Source organism: Equus asinus, chromosome 8 (genome assembly GCF_041296235.1).
Source record: "Equus asinus isolate D_3611 breed Donkey chromosome 8, EquAss-T2T_v2, whole genome shotgun sequence".
In the NCBI taxonomy this organism is placed as follows: domain Eukaryota; kingdom Metazoa; phylum Chordata; class Mammalia; order Perissodactyla; family Equidae; genus Equus; species Equus asinus.
In genome coordinates, this window is record NC_091797.1 from 68,285,776 (window position 1) to 68,303,074 (window position 17,299).

A 17,299-nucleotide genomic window follows, 5' to 3' on the forward strand; every position below is an offset into this window, starting at 1 on the left:
TGAAACACACAGCTGCCACTGACTTGGGGGAGAGTGATCTGCCCATCCCTGTAGTCAGTCTGGGCCCCTTGACACTAGCAGCATGCCAGTGCCCCACACAGATGACCCACACACCAGCTGCGAGCAGTCACAGCCATCCAGGTGAGGAAGGTGCCCTCACCATGTGGCTCCCCAAGTCCTAAAAGCCAGTGTCCTTCTGATAATCTGAAAACCCAGTAATACACTCCCATCTTGGTCTCCTTTGACTTCCGTAGGTCCAGTCTGCATGTCACTGAGGAGCTGTGGGGAAATGGAAATGGCAGCTCCGACCCCTGCTTGGCCACCAACTGGCTGTGTGCCCTTGGGAAAGGCACTTATCTTCCCCTAACCTCACTTATAAAGGGAATAATATCTTACAGGGTGGGGTGAGGTAATGCACGCCAGGCTGCTCTACAAACCCCAAAGTCCTCTAAGGCGACAGGACCATGGCCCGCCCTCCTTCTGGCTGCCCCTCCTCCCAGAACCTGCCCATGTAGCACGTGGACATCGGCATCCATCGGGTTCTAGACTGGCTGGCGGGTTAAGTGCAAGTACTCTGAGAGGACCCACAGAGTACATGTGTGCTTTTCGATGTCTTCTACCTTTGAATGGTTTATAAAGCAGCAAACTATCTAAGTTACCCACGGACTAAATTCACTTCCCTTAAATACTGATTGAGTATTGACAATCTACTGGGGACTCTGGTAAGCTGCAACAGATTCAGAGATGAATAAGATGTAGGCCCCACTGCACAAACTAGGTCTACTTTCTCATGAGGGCAGACAGGGCAAATGAGTTTAATAAGAATGGGAAATGCAGGTGTGGGAAAGCAAACTCAGCCAGGTATTGACTGCAGAAGAAACTCAGCCGCCGAGGGGTAAGTGCCCAGCTGCATGAGGGCAGGCGGGCGACAAGGAAAGTGTCAGTGCACACGCACGCACACCACTGTAGCCAAACACAAGGCATGATGTCAGCACGCGTGCAGAGTCCTAAACCCAAGGACTCCAGACTCTCAGCTGAAATCTCTACCTACCAGAACATTGCGAGTGGAGCCACCGCTAATTCTCCTAGGGACAGATGCTCCCCATGCAGACTTATAAAGTGACCCGGGGCATTCAACTCTACTCCCAAACACTGGCTTGGCATAAGCAGGTAAGACAAGACTCCTGCTGTGACCTGAAATCTGAGTGTTAGTCCTGAAAGAGTCCTCATGGCAGGGCTGTGAAGCAGAAAGCCCTGGGGGGTCCGGGCAGTGAGCAGACTGCACTGGGATGGAGGGGTGTGGGCACTTGGGGGATGTGACCGGGAGAAGCCCAGCCCCAGGGCAAGGCGCTGCAGGCAGGAGGGAAGGCTCTGTGCCATCAGAGCTCCCGGCTCGAGAGAAACCCACAATCTGGAGTTTGCAGCGAAGCTTCTGATTCCGGAACCATGGCAGACCTCCAGTTCTGACTGTGTGTGGGGCAGCAAAGTGCCCAGACCCTCAGGATATGCCATCTTCCCTCCAGCTCCAGCCCCAAAGAACACAGGGGAGGCAGTGGGCTGGGGGCATCTAGAAATGTCTTCACTTCCTGATGAAAAGAAAGCTATCAGGCCCGGCCCCGAGGCTGAGTGGTTACAGTTCCGGGCACTTCGCGTCAGCGGCCCAGGTTCGCGAGTTCGGATCCTGGGCACAGGCCTACTCTACTCACTAGCCACGCAGTGCAGGAGTCGCACATGCAACACAGAGGAAGACGGGCACAGGTCTTAGTTCAGGGCTCATCTTTCTCGGCAAAAAAGAAAAGAAAAGAAGAGAAAGCTGTCTATCTCCGCCCCAGTCTTTGTGCCAGGGACTTGCAGTGAGCGCCACACCAAGCTGCGTCAGCTGCCCACCAGCAAGGCAATGGCCCAGGGTGAAAGAACGGCAGCGAGGGGCACTGTGGGCTGCCCAGGCCCGGCAGCCCCGCCTCCAGGCTTCACGGTCACAGAGTGAAGTAAATAAATGTCTTTATAACTTAAAACACTGTTAACCAGATAGCCTGTTACTTATAGCCAAACACAACCTACCTGACATCAGCAACTAATTCAACAGTTTGAAAGACAGTGAGCCAACTGGCCTGGCCTAGGAGCGGTTACAGGCTGCCATCTACGGTCTGCTTCATGGTTTATGCAGTGTGGGGTGTCCTCCTCCGCAGGCCATTGCAGATGGCAGACAGGCCAGAGCGGGTCGGTAAGTTCGCTGTAGGCTCCAGGCCAGGCCAGGCCCCCCAAAACCCAGGGCTCACCCCTGACTGTAGGCCAGCAGCTGAGGGGTGCAGCTGGACGGCACATGCCTTTGTCCACCAGGCCTCCCACACTGGGGCCCTGTCCGCACCTGCAGCCCATGCTCTTGCCTGTCCTTTGTGGGTCTCCTTCTGGTCGGCGAGAGCTGCATCTGAGACAAGACAGGCAGGGAAGAAGACAGCAACCAGAAAAGGAAAAGCGAATCTAGAAACGAATGACAACCGCCTGAGTCAGTGAGCAAACCACAGATGGCTTCTGAGTACACTGCGGCGGCACCAGTGACGTGAGGGCCAGCAGTCCCCTCCAGGCGGACAGGGCTTGGTGTCTTGGGTATGTGGTCAGTGCTGTGGAGCTCACCAAGATCTCCACATGTGAATGACAAGTGAATCCCTTTACTGAAACCTGAGAGTGGGAACAACTCTGTATATCTGGCTTTTATTCCTGCATGTCCTAAACCACACGTACGATGAAACCCAAGTCTTATATTGTGGAGTCAGCCTTGCCACATCTCTAAACAAGAGAGTGGGCGTGGGGGTGTGGTCAGGAGGGCAACACCCAGACCCGCGAGCCCAGAGCGAGTGTGAAGGAGGTGAGGAGCCAGGGAAGTCCTGAGGAGGCGCCCCTCCCCACCCCAACCAGCCAGCTTTCCCTCGCTCAGTTGTCTGCACCAAGTGTTAAACCCAGGATAAACCCACGGACAGCCCCTGTCCACCACTGGGTTGGGGTGGCAGCATCCGTGAGGGTGCTGCTGATGGCCCCGACCTAGGAGCGTAACGACGCCCACGAAGGGGTGGCGCAGAGCCCCACCACGAAGCTTGACTCATGAACGCAACTGGCGCAAGGCCAGGCCAGGCAGACGTTCCTAGAAGAGCCTTTTCCAAGAACGGCAGGAGGCAGGCTCGGCACTGCTGCCTGGGTGCGCTGCAGGCAGTGGGGGTTATTTCCAGGGAAGCTAATGACATAAGCCCAAGCCCTGGTCACTGAACTCCCTCCTCCACAGTGGGAAATACCCGCGGCTCCAGTCCTAGCATTGCTCAACTCTCCAACGGGAAGCAGAAGCAAATCTGGAGCCCCATCCACCACAAGCTGTTTCAATGAACACAGCAGCTTCCCTATTCCTCTTCGTTTTGTTTCTCTTCACTTTGTACCTTTACTTCCATATCAAGACGTGGAGTAAGGTCTGTTCGAGGAAAGCCTGCTGGGCTCATCCACAGGGAAGCACGACCTACAGGCGTGTCACAAACTCACCCCATAGTGCCTGCTGCTGCCGACATCCAGAGAGAACACCCCGAGGGGTAGAGAAGGGCGCTTCCGATGAGAGGTGTCCTCCACAAACAGCCAGCGCTGCCATCGTCCCCTTCCTCCTCCTCACTCTGTGCTGGCTCTCCTCACTGATCAGTGCACCCAACCCCTCACCCCTCATCCAGAGGCTAAGAGCCAGGACCAGCCAGGTTTTCCTGACCTTCAGAGGGTTCACAAAAACCATGGTGGACAGATGGAGCAAAACCACATCACACAATGCTCATTTGTTGAGGCTGAACAATTCCTCCTTACTCCAAGCCTGCAAGATTTGGAGGTTGTGATCCCCACTGTGGGATCTGAGGCAGTCCTGTCCTGCTGAGAACTCTGCTTGTCTGAACAGGAGCCCAGGGGTCTGGCCAAGTACCTGGAAGGGCAGCTGGGCTTACCCCAAAGCCAGCAGGACCAGACCAGGTTGTACTGACAGCAAAAGCCACGAGATCCAGGATGCTTCTCCTTCCCCCAACAGAGTATGAATATGTGTGTATATGTGTGCATGTCTGTGTATATATATGAAAGCAAAACAGAAAAACACAGGAAAGGCAAGTACCCTTAGAATTTTTTTTCCTCAGAAAGCAATGCTTAAAAAAAAGGCAAATGAGTGAAGTCTTCTGTCTGAGCCCAGTCCCTGGGAGGTGGACATGGACCAGAGAGTTGGTCCTCCTGGGGCAAACTTGGTGCAGGCCCCCAGGCCCTGAGCGGGCCCCTCCGGCCACACTGCCTGCGGGACTCTCGCATCCCCTGAAGAGAGCCGCGGAGAGTCTTCATCCGCATGGCACATGTGCGCAGCATTCAACACAGACCTGACAGGTATGCGAGCAATTCCCCAACTGGTGTATTTTTTGCCCTGACAACATTTTTAAAAAATTGGGGGAATATATTTACTGTACTTTTCATTTTGCCAGATGAGGTCATTTAAAAAATGAACTAAGGAAAAAAACCTCTCTACCATCTACCACAATATCATTTCACAAAGAATAGTTCAACACTATAAAAACAAGGAGGACAGAGTCTAAGACTGAAAAATAGTTCTTTAAGTTGAATAAGCAAAGTCTTATGAAAATAATATACGTTTTCTGCATATTTCTCACTTCTGTGGGCTGCAGAGTCCTCAGGAGTCATGCGTGAGCATGTGTGTATGTGTATACACATGAGTGTGCATCTCTGTCTGGAAGCAGGATTGTAGCACTCCAAGGGCCCATTTACCTCTGATCTTTCAAAACTGCTTTTTAATAATGAAAATAAAGAAAAATGTAGAAGTACAGAAGACACCAACTAAACTAAAGAAAACATACCCAAAAAGATAGGAAGGTAGATTAAAGGCAAGGAAGTTTTACTGATATTTTAATATCAGTATGAAACACTGTATTTAACACTCTCTGTATTGCTAATGCCTCTTCTGCCCACAAAAACCTCAAGAAATTTAGAGCCCGCTCGATTCTCAAACCACTGAAGGCCACACAGGCCGTCCTGTGCCGATGCGATGTCGCCAACCGCACAGCACAGACCAGACTCCCCAGGACTCGGCAGAAGGAGAAGATGAAGAGACACAATTATCCCCCTAACGATGTCTAAATACAAAACACCAATTTAATAAATATTAAACTGCCTGAATAAAATAAGCTACTATGCATCCAACCATTCACTCTCGGGATACATTAATATTCCTTATAGAGTGCAGACACAAAGTATAATCTTACTTGTGGAAATGCTTAGTGTTCATAAAAAACAGCTTTACTTATCTCACCTAATACTATAAAAATGATAGGTATTTTACAGATGAGAGAAATGACTTGCCTAAGAAAGCACAGAGAGAAAGGAAAACCAAGTATTTCCAAAAGCCCTCATTCACTAACCCGCCCCACATCGGGATGTGGGGAACACTCAGTGCGTGCATTTGACACAAACCCTAGGATGCCTCTCATTGTGAGAAATCATGCAAAACGTACCAGCCCGGGTCTGTGGGGTTATTATGACTCTGAGAACTTGAACTTTCACATTTCCTGACTTTGCAAGGCAAGGTGGTTGGGGGAACTGAGCTAAAATTTTAATGTGCTAATGTTATCTCACCCAGGTTTCTGCATTTTAAATTCCTGGAAGGTCAGAAGGAGAGTTTGTGAGCATTAAGGCCAAGACAGAACACTGGCCTTTCTGGGCAACTGAATGCCAAGTGAAAGCAGGTAGTCTCAAAAGGCCACAAACCTCTCACCAAGCACAATTAGCATGAAGAATTCCTGTCGGCATAGGGATTTGTAGGGAAAGATTTAGGGTATAAAACCTTAAATTATATCCAGAGTTGGAAATAATTTTAAAAATCTGTAACCAGTTTAAAACAATAAGTGATACAGTTTACTAGAATTTGTCATTATAAACAGGAACTCTCAGGCATCAGGAATTAAAAGTGGCTGCACTAAAGAACTACTAGTTTTAATTGTCGGGTTACCTAGAGCACATTTTCCAAGTGACGGACGTGATTTCTCTTGCTTTGTTAACCAGAGCACTAAGAATGTTTGTCTCTCGACCATCTACATTGGTTGACGATACAGAAAGTGAAGGTTTGGTGCCAGCCTTCACACGCTCCTAATGTTGGTGAGTACTAACTACAGGCTACCTGGAGTGAGGTAGGTCATGTAAACAGAGTCAAGGGTTCTGCCTGCCAACGTCCACAGTCTGATTCTATCATGAAAGCACGCTCACCTCAAAAGGCACGTTATGCTTTCCAGTGCAACATCCGTAACAGGTGAAGAGAAACTCAAGCTATTTCGTAGGCCCTCTCTCACCATAAATAGTACACCTAGATCCCCAACTTAACTCCACATCTCCACAGAATGTCAGCAGAGCAAGAAATACTGATAGAATAATGGACATTTATGGGCCCAAACCCTCACTTATGCATAAACTTTGCTATGACTGATGGATTAAAAATAAGTTTCCCCAAAGAATCGCACCAGGGCCTAAGAACATGACTTTTCTGCCTTTTGATGAGTTATGGTCTTGACTTCCTTTCCCAACTGAAAGAGAGGTCGCACTGTCGTAGATCTTCACTCAAAATAGCAGCAAGCTTCTTTCTGTCTTTCTCTGCAAGTTCTTTCTGTCATTTGCCCCAAACATGGATACAGTATTAACCTACCTGTTGAAACACGGTACCCACCCCCTACTTTCATCCAGATACAAGGAAAGTATTAAAAGCCAAACCACTCATCTCTGTACGTACTTGGGACAGGAGAGAACTAATTCAAATCTAAGGGGCTAGTCCTCTGGCCCCAAGGTGACTGTGTTTGGGCTGGTTTTGCCAGAAGATTCGAACTGACCCATGAGACAGGAACTCAGAGCAGCAGCTGCTGCATTCTCTGTCATGTGAGCACATCTTCCAAGTAACTGAAGTGGGCCTCCCGAGCACCAAAACTTATTTCCATTATCTTTTCTCTAACTCAAGATATGTTAATATACTTTGAGTAGAGTAAAAATATTCTTTTACTTTCAAAAGTCCTTGAGTTCACAGAGAACACTTCCACATACATGAACTCATCTCCAAAAATCCTGAAGGCAGGCATTTTTCAGATGAGACAACTAAAGTTCAGATGGGTTAAAATGACTTGTCCAAGGTGGATGGAACTGGTTTTAAATTTAAGACATCGAATGTCTAGGTTCACCGCTTTCTTGTCTATACAGTGTAGGACTGCTCAACACTCAATCTTCACTTGGTAAGTCAGAGTCATTGCCCTGGACATCAAGCACAGTGCTTGGCTCCATCAAAGCTGCAAAGTCCTGGAGCCAGCTCAAGTGTAGGTGGCCATGTGCCCTGACAACAAATGCCCAGGATGTGTTGCAATCTGATTCTTCCAAAGAGTCATATTGCCAGGCAGATATTGACAAGCTCAACAGTATGTAAGAATCTCAGTTTGAGATAAGAGCAAAGCAACCATTCTAAAAATAGCCACCAAAACACAGGCAGAAGATTGCTATGGTCTTCAGAGAAAGGCAGTGGCTCACTTCCTTCCGTACACACATGCCCTTCCAACCACTTCTGTTTCTTGACACGACTAGTAACCAAGGAAGTTCTCTAGCGCTTCTCCTCCTCCTTCCCGACCCAGGCTACTGGTTTGCCTAGAGATCCCAGTAAAATCTCTCCTCCACCATCCTCAATCAGAAAAAATGACTATTTCTGTGAGATATGGAGAGCTAGTATGGAAGCACAGGCCTCAGCAGAATTATTTGCCCCTCCCAACCCACCCCTCCTTGTCCTGGTCTAAGTCTATACCCCCGGCCCCTGCTCTACTCCTACTCTGCCCCACATAAATCCATCTGACTCCAGCCCCATTTTTTTTTTTCAAACAGGCAGATCTCACAAAATCATTGCATAACCTGTGATTTCTCTGCTCTCCAACAGTGAAAAACTAAGGCTGGCTGATATTCCGGGATTCACCAGTTTTTGGAGAGGCTGGACACTTGGGGTAGCAAACATAACACTGTGAGGTCTGTACCTCTGATTTGTAGGATTTGTAGGCCATAGAGCTTGAGAATCACGAAGGATGAATCTTCACTCCCAGATTTGCAAACACCATCAAAGCTTATAACTTCCCTGATGAAATGCAGTCACATGTAATTCTAGGAGGGTTGTTGTGTCTGACCTCCAACGCCCAACACAAGGCCAGCCTGAGAAGCAGAGGCTGGGGTCCACTGGATGCACTGAATGGCTAGAACTTCTTCTGCCCCAGCCTGTCAGCCTGCGAGGTCCAATTCCAAGCTTCAGTACAACTTTCATCCAAGTCATGGTCTTTCTGGGGCACTTCTGAACACGGAAGGGTGTGAATGTTAAAGCCGTCACTGCCAAGCGTCTGCAGAGCCCCACTCTGGCAAAGCCCAGCCCTGAGAGTCCCCACACAACTGCCGGCATTTGGCCAGAGGAGCAGTTATGAATTCCTCTCTATAGGGGCAAACAGAGTGAATATGGCATCAAAGATGTATTCAGCTGTGAAGAAACAAGGACTGGACTTTCCCAAACTAGAAAGACCTGTTCACTCAGCTCAGACAAGCTGGAGAACTGCACTGTGCCATGTGGAGGCTGCCGCCACTGGGAGCTGTTGAGCGCTTGAAGCGAAGCTGGTCCAAGCTGAGATGTGCTGCAAGCGTAAAAACTCATACCAGATTTTGAAGACTTAGTATGAAAAAAACAGATGTAGAATATCTCAATTTTTTTGTGTGTTGAGCATATGTTGAAATGATAGTATTCTGCATATATTGGGTTAAACAAAGCATATTACTAAAACTTTTGTCACCTGTTTTTTTTTTTTACTTTTTTTAACGTGGCTCCTAGAAAACTTAAAATTACATTGTGTGGCTTGCATTTGCGGCTCATATCTATTTCTATTTGACAGTGCTACTTCAGACAAAACCCAACAGCTCCTTTAAGCGTTTGCTTCTAGAGAAAGGATGAACATGCTAAAGCTTTGCTTTGAGGGTCCTTTTACAAATTAGACTCTTTGAGTAGACTCCCGTCAGTGGGCGTTGCACAAGAAGCGCACCTCCAGCTCTGGCACTGCCCACGTGGCAGCACAGCCGGCTGTGGCCTCACGGCTCCCCGCGGGGTGGCAGCGGTGCATGGGAGCAGGGGTCCCATAGGCTCCAAAGACTGTACAGTCCTTAACTTATTTGACTTTATAGTCCTTTATTCATTTTTAATATCTCCAAATAACACAGGGAAAAAAACACTTACAGGTTTTGAGATGGTGAATCCGCTGCTGGAATGCACAGGTATTTAACCCCCTGTAGAATGATAAAAAATAAAACAAAATAAAAAGATGATACTCAGTGGAGTAAAATATTTAAAGGAACTATTTACTCAGGTCAAAAAATAAAAAATAAAAAGGAGAAGTTTTTCACTCATCTTTTGTTGCCAAGGAACTGGGGAAAAACTCTTTAATTAAGGTTCCTGGTATTTTCCACGACCATGCACACAAATATTCACACTCTAGTTTGCAAACAGTTTGTAGGTTAGACAGTGTTCATCAAAAAAGTGAAATAATTGAGTATTTTCCAGTAAGCGTCAACAAATTCCAGAACTATCATCTCAGAGAGCTGTTCACATATTCCACATTTTTCATCTATTTCATTTAGGGTCCTAAATGGCCAAAAAGGAAGCACTGTTAGTAAAAACCTTAACACGATGACTAAAAACTATAATGCTAGCTAGAGTTTCCTCGTCCAATTTCAGCATGAGGAGAGTCACCGTTCACTGATGCACTGGGAGAAGCTTTACACATTGGAAAAACAATTTATTTCGCTTGCTTTTCAGAAAAGTAAAAGTTTGTGTACCAAACTAATACATTTTTTAAAAAAGAATGGTTAGATTTGAAAAAAAAAATGAACTTGACATAGGTCTCTATAAAAATCTATAAAAAATGTTTAAGTAAATTCATGCTACAGAAAATCATGCTAAATCTGAGTTTTAATGAAACAAAATCTGGTTGTTTCTTCCTGAGCAGGATTTAGAGTACAGTTCAAAAGGTCTTCAATGCCAAGTAAAAATACAGAATCCAGAAATGTCAGGGACCTTTGCAAAAGAATATGGTTTCCTGAAGACCTCCATGGACCCTTTCTAAGCCCTCCTCTCTTTTTTTTTTTGGAGGAAGATTAGCCCTGAGCTAACTGCTGCCCATCCTCCTCTTTTTGCTGAGGAAGCCTGGCCCTGAGCTAACATCCATGCCCATCCTCATCCACTTCATATGTGGGATGCCTACCACAGCATGGCTTGCCAAGCGGTGCCATGTCCGCACCCGGGATCCAAACCGGCGAACCCCAGGCCGCCGAGAAGCGGAACGTGCGCACTTAACCGCTGCACCACCAGGCTGGCCCCTAAGCCCTCCTCTCTTGATAGCCTAATCTCTTAGGATCTTGCTGCTGCTGCATCATGGATAGTAAGTGGGGGAACACATCAGAAGCTAGAAAAATAACCCAGCTACAAGAGTAAATGATGGAAAAATATGCAGAATCGCAGTACGACAACCACAAGTCCCTCAGCAGATACATCACAAAATAATTTGTCTCCCAGAATTCTTTGAAAATCTTTTGCAGTTGATCATTACAATTTTACTGTTAACTCATATCATTAGGGATCTCTGTGCCGTTTCTGCCAAGGGAGTCTTGTGAGCAACACTGGAATTTGTGGCTGCCCCGAACCCTGCCACACCACCACATCTGATACTTTCCCACATTGAGAATCCCACTTTTCCAATACAGAATCCATGGAAACTGCGTTTCTCAACCTCCTTTGCTATTAGGGTGTGGATCAGGACCTGGTTTCACCATCTGACACATCTACTCGAGGCGGATCTGTAAACAGGACATGGGAAGAGTCAGACAGGCGAAGAGCACCTGTGTGGCAGGTGCAGGCGGTGCTGGGGGCAGACGTGGCAGCAGATCTCACTGGGCAGTTGTGTGACGTGGTCTGGGTGTTGCTCCTGGAACTCCAGCTGAAAGCCTGTTTCTCTGGCTGTTCTAAGGGGACCATAAGCTCTCCAGCATCTCTTCTCAAACCCCTTACTGCTGAGACGGGCCCAGGGTGGAGCCCGTTGTCTGAAGCTGAGAGCCAAGTGGTTGAGCTCCTCTTACTGTCTCCTACCACTATGAGAGGTCAGAAAAAAACATGTGTTCCTGCTTAATTCCTGTATATATTTTTTCAGCTTTGAGTGAATCATTACATCTTCCAACAAAGGCTCCTTTGGGTCTTGAAGAAGATGAGTTTTACCGCTGCTAATCCAGATGGGAACACTTCACATGAGACCAAACGGGCTTTAACATGCCCGGGACAAAATTTAAGGATCAGCTGCTAGAAGAAGAAAGTGAAGCAGGAGGTTCTCCTGCATTCAAGCTTCACTTCATCATCCCAACTGCTTCCTCTTTCTCTGTTCTCATTTTTCCTGGACTCTGGGCGCTGTGCTCTGCTGGAAATAACAAACCAGTGGTTGAAGCTCTAAAGCACCTCTAAAGCCAGAGAGGTCTAGAGTAGAGATTTAAAAGGATAGAAAATGGAAAAGCAAATGATACTGTAAAAAAAGTCATTTCACTCCTTCCCTCCATCAAGGCCAAACAAGCTTGTTGGTGTAGACACATACACTGCTCATTTCATACATCTGCCATTGAAATGACTCATTTATTTTTTTTCCTCTTACTCTTAAGCGAGATCTGGCCATGGATCAGGCCCCGAAGCTTGTGAAATTCTTCCCTCCCACACACTTCCTCCAACCTCTTTCAGACCAGGACTCCCAGAGGGATGGGAGGATCCCCAGGTTCCCACCTTCCCTTCCACTGTGACTGCCCATCTGGGCAACTTCAATCAACAAGGACATCGAGGGGGACCCCCTCTAACAGGAGGAAAATGCCTGCCTGTCACACATGCTGACTGACAGCCACGGAATTCTAGCAGAATCTAAAATCAACCCAGCCCATATGTTGGGAGGGGAAAAAAAAAATGAAGGAAAGAAGAGAATGACCAGAAGCAGAGGCTAACTAACCCTTAACCTATCAAGAGCATTTGCCATAAATGCCCACAGCCATGTGGGTGGAAAGACTGTGCTGCCTTTTGGCATTCCCTGGATGGGGCCGAGTTCTCTTCCGTGCTACCTGATGCACAAGAGGAAAGGAGGTGGCCCCACCAGGCAGGAGCCAACTGTGGGAAGATGGCAAAGGGTTTCCTTCCCTCGTGCCCACAGAGGACGAACTTTCGGCCATGCCGGGCCCCTCTCTAGCTGGGCTGGGCATGAGGCAGCTACAGCTTCCCATCAGTGAAGCTCCTGAGGAGGAACAAAGCAGCTCCCAGCCACAAGTTTGGGGATGCCCTACTGTTAAGGCAGGTCAGAGAAAACATAAAGCATAAGATAAGAGCATGCACTCTCAAAGACAGAATGACAACTACAATAACCTTTAAGGACGCCCAGCACACAGTGGCACTCACTGCAGTCTGAGAACGACAAGAAGACGGTGAAAACCAACTACGATGACAACCACACTCTAAGAATGGTGCCAGGGAAGAAAAATCTGGTACAGTGCCCACACCTTATCCGGGTGACCTCAGAGACAAGAGAGCTGACTTTCAGCCGTGCTGTGTGAGGGGCCTGCTGCACACATGCTCCAGATAGCAGTCTCCCGCCCGTCCCCTCCAACGGGACTCGGCTAAGAAGCAGCTCACTGTGATCTACAATAAGAAGGGAACAAAGTATGCAAATACAGCACAGAAAGGAGTCAAAACTGTCAAAAAGGTTCAGCTGCTCGCCACCCAAGAACAGCTATTTATCTTGGCTTAGTCATTAACGAAGCACGAACAGTCTCTTGGAGGCCACAGACTGCAGAACTCGAGCTCCCAGAGAAGGGCTTCAGATGCCTGCACATGTGTACGACTCATGGCAGTTAATTACTAATTCAGAAAGCAGCAGGAGCGCGGCAGCATGGAAGACTCTGCGCTGCAGGAGGGCTGGGGGCTCAGAATTATCTTAGTGTTAAACGAGTGGCTTCTGCAAATGCTTTAGTGTGATGTGGAGTAGATTTTCTACTTAACTGGACCTAAACAAGGGCCATTCTCTAGTGCTGAAGTTCACAGGGACAGAGACAAGATGTGTTTAGCTAAATTATGCAAAGTATAGCACACTTAAAGGAAAAAAGAATAAGAACATCTTATTCTAGAACAAAATCCTAGAGCAATCTGAAAATTCACAAGTAATGAAATAGCAGCAATGTTTCCATTTGTATAGCATCTGCCATGTGTGTTTACTCCTTTGCACCACCTCTAATATTAAAAATCCATTAGACTAAAATTGGCTATCTTCTTTGAAATAAAATTCTTACTAAATAAATGAAAATTCAGTACTTTTCATGACGTTTCAAAAAAGTGATTGGTGGAAAGCCAATAAACATTAAACTCTTATGGAGTCAAGAAACGTCAAGTCACAAATCTTCGGTTTAGAGAGCTCGCCCAGGAATGCACTGAAGGTCATGACGAGCTCTGCTCAGGGCAAGGAATTCAGTCTGTGCGCTGAGACTGTGGTGATTTCTGCGAGGGACAGAGAAAGAGCAGCCAATTTCTTTGGATGACGTGGCATTCTGAATGGCCTAACATGCCCTGAGAATGTACCAATACTGATAAAAGATGGGGACCGAAGGGAGAAAAGGGCAAAGAGTTAAGAAAAGCCTCATTCATACGCTGACCACATACACCCTGAATTTTCATAATACCAAGCGACACATGAATAGTGTGACATAATATGGGAAAATATTAGGAAAGTACAGGAAAGACGTAAGAGGTGGGAGCTGCTAGGGAAAGCCTGCTAGATAAAGTTTTCGTGTCAGGTTTTAAAAGAAACAATAGACATCACTTGGCCGAAAGAAAGTTTAGAAAGTATTCCAGAGGCTCTTCTTGAACAAAAGGTTAAAGCTTTCTAAGTCCATATTCTCAAAAGTTCTAATATTTTTCAGTTTTCTGTTTCAACAAGCATAGTAACCACCAAAAGTAAAGTTGCTGCCTTTCTTTTAGCCTGAAACCAAAGATTACACTTAAAACGATACGTAGGCAAGTGCTTGAAAAGCAGACTCAAGATTCTGATTTCAGGACTAGTAAAGAGATCAAACTCTCGCTTGTTTCAAGTACAATTTCTAAAATTCACTGCTCTTTTCTTTCTGAAACATCTTTAAGTAAGAGTCTTCTAGAAGAAGAACCAATTGACGTTCTACTTTTCAAAAGATTGAGCACTTCAGAATCTTTCTCTTACGCCCAGGAAAGCTAACAAAAACCAGTTAGAGAATATCACTATATTCTCTGCAAGGACCTATTCAAAACCTAAGAGGAAGCATAAACAGAAGGAGCAGCAGTTCACTAAGGGGCCAAAATTAGCAGGCAATGGAAAAGTTATTTTAGCTGCTGATAAAAACGACGCGATTAGAAACCTTGATTTTTCATCTTATTCCACCCAGGACCAGTACCAACAAGGGTGTACACAGGACGGGTTCTCCTAAAGACGATACTTTTAATTTGACAAAAGCATGTTTGCGAGGTATCAGAGTGGCGTCACGGCTCAGACTTGGCGGTTCCCACACACAGAACTCTCTATTAACAGTGATCATCTAACACCCATTAACACGTGGAGCAAAACAAGCTGGGGACCCTATTAAGAGCTAATTTCACCATATTCTCCAAAAATCTGAGTCAAAAAAGAAACACAAAATTAAAAAAAAATAAATTCAGACTGTTCCACACCTGATCAGAAGCAAAACTAAGCTTACATACTACTAAAAAAACCCGAAGTCTCTCCCACTTGAGACAACCAGTCTCTGCACTTTTTTTTTAATTGTGGTAAAATATACATAACATAAAATTGACCATTTTAACCATTTTTAAGTATAGAGGTTCAGTGGCATTAAGTATATTCACATCCACATCACCACCCATCCATCTCCAGAACGTTTTGATCCTCCAAATGGAAACCATGTCCCCATTAAACATCCACTCCCCATCCCCCCCCAGCCCCTGGTAACCCCCATTCTACTTTCTGTCTCTATGAATTTCACTACTTCTGCCCTTTTATATAAACCTAAAGGAAAGTAAACTGTGAAAAAATTAGTCTGGCGGAACTCTTGAAGGTCACAGACCCAAGAGACAGCCATCACTGACTGGAAATTGCTTTCGGACGCAATGCTAGTTGACTCTCCCTTCTTCGCAGAGTGTCTCACTCCAGAGAAAGCACATGAAGATTTCCACGTAGTTTATGTATGTGGAAGCCAAATCCAGTACGGGCACATGCATTTTGATTATTAAGTCTCCTCAATTTAAGAATTTTCACACAGCCAATAACATTTTAAAGGGACAAAGTAGAATACAAAATTACATCCATGGAAAGATTACATTTGGAAAACGTTATGTACATCTGTGGACTAAGAACCGGAAGTCAGCATAAAAAACAAAACGGACAGGGGTCCGGGGGTTGAGATTCTCGGCCATCTCTCTTTTTGATGGTTTGTACCATGACAAAAATCTCAAAGAAATTACTGTGGAAAATCACCACAGAAGACAAGGACAACCCTTTAGTTGTGCTCCGTAAGCCACGGTTTAAGGCTAAGTTCTCAGGGAAGAGGCATTTTCTTCAGGTTTCCACTTGCCACTGATTCTTCCTGCAACAGCTAAATTTAGGAAACATGACTACAAATAACAACTTCCAAGAACTCTGTGGTGCTCGATGGGGTGGGGAGGGGTGGGAAGGTCAGAGTGGAGAGACAAGATTTAGCCCTTGGTTTGATTTTGTGAGAAAAAATGCAAATGAGAAACCTCCAACACCTGGTGGCTTCTTTCAGGTTAGTCAAAAAATGACATACATTTGACTTGTCAGATCAACAGATGAGGACCCAATGCTTATTTTTGCTCAAGCTATTTCAATGAAAGGCTAAAGCGGGCATAGTCAGCACATCGGATTTCCTTGAGCCAACGCGGGCGGGTTATGGGAAGGCAGAGAGGGAGACACACGCCGGCTCCAGCCTGCCACTGAAAGCCCTCTTCTGTGATTTCGGTTCATCTGAGGACTTGCTGATGTGCCCAACGTGACTCACAAAAACAGGGCCAGTTTCAGGAGTCTCTGCAAACCAACTAATTCTACAGTAGTACTTAATGAATGTTAATGCTAAACAACCACATCAGAAAATTATCATGAATTAACACTCATGCTTAGAAATCAGCAGATGCTTCAGAAGCATGCAAGAGATACCACTTGTAAAAGATACAAAGATAAACTTTTATCTGATCACGTATCTCAACTGCTGAAAAATGTTTAGTGGCTCCTTCTTATCTGCCCTTCACTTCAAAGTCCACAACTTACCGCCTAATGTCACCTTCCCCAGCTCGCCAAACCCCAGGTACCCTGCACTGCTTGCGATTCTCCCCAGACACCCTGGACTGTCCTGCCCACCCCTCCCCAGGGGTCCTGCAAGTACTTCTCTCTGGAATAGCCTTCTCCTCAGGACTCCTCCCAGGGGCACTTGCTCGGAGAAAGCTCCGCGATGGAACCCACCGGCCCTCTGGACAGAGCCTTCCCTGACCTCATCTCCTTCTCCTCAGGCTGACTCCAGCATTGTTCTAAGTGCTCCACACACACAACAAGGCTGGCATGCAGGTGCCAGGGCCCAAGCACAAAGGCTATCATAGCTCATAAACGGCCAGTCTCTCCCATTAGACCCCAAATTCTGTCTATGCCCAGGTCTTGTCTTAGGTACCTTCCTTTCAGTATCCCAGTACCTCTCTCTTCCAAGACCATCAAGAAACGGCTCCTAAGGGAAGGAAGGAATGCACGGGAAGGGAGATCCACTTCCAGGATTTTACACATATGGCCACCAATCCAATAGGCACTGAGAGCACTGTCCCCGGGCTGGACAGAGGCACCTGCAGTTGGCTCCAAAGTCATGGTCCAGCATAGGCAGGCCAGGTACGAGCAGTCTGAAAGGCTAGGCCTTCATCTTTGGTGACCTACACACTCTAAATGGTCTCAGCAGGATGTTGTGTCAGTCTCACTAACAATGGAAAATCGTAACGGAGGTGAAGGCAGGCAAAATGCTCAGAAATGTTCAGGATTGCATTAAACTGGGGACTAAATGGCCCCAAGCTTCAGATCCAGCACAGGCTCCTGGAAGATGCAGTCCCAGTTACTGAGGTCCGTCCCAGTTAATGTTCCCTGCCACCTGGCTGTGAAAA

At 46.6% G+C, this 17,299-nt stretch overlaps 1 protein-coding gene across 18 annotated transcripts in view; it reads right to left on the minus strand.

Annotated features, from left to right (window-relative positions):
* Window positions 1–17,299, minus strand: part of DUSP22 (dual specificity phosphatase 22) — a 60,565-nt gene that overhangs the window by 8,519 nt on the left and 34,747 nt on the right. For 17 of the 18 annotated variants that reach the window (XR_011505273.1, XM_070515726.1, XM_070515733.1 and 14 more), the window contains one exon: window positions 9,293–9,342. Coding sequence is in view for 17 of the 18 variants with exons in the window: in XM_070515726.1 (XP_070371827.1) it covers window positions 9,293–9,342 (50 nt within the window). In the remaining variant the exon portion in view is untranslated. Of the gene's footprint in view, window positions 1–2,368; window positions 2,503–9,292; window positions 9,343–17,299 lie in introns of those variants that run through there. The other variant, XM_070515741.1, reaches the window with a different exon arrangement.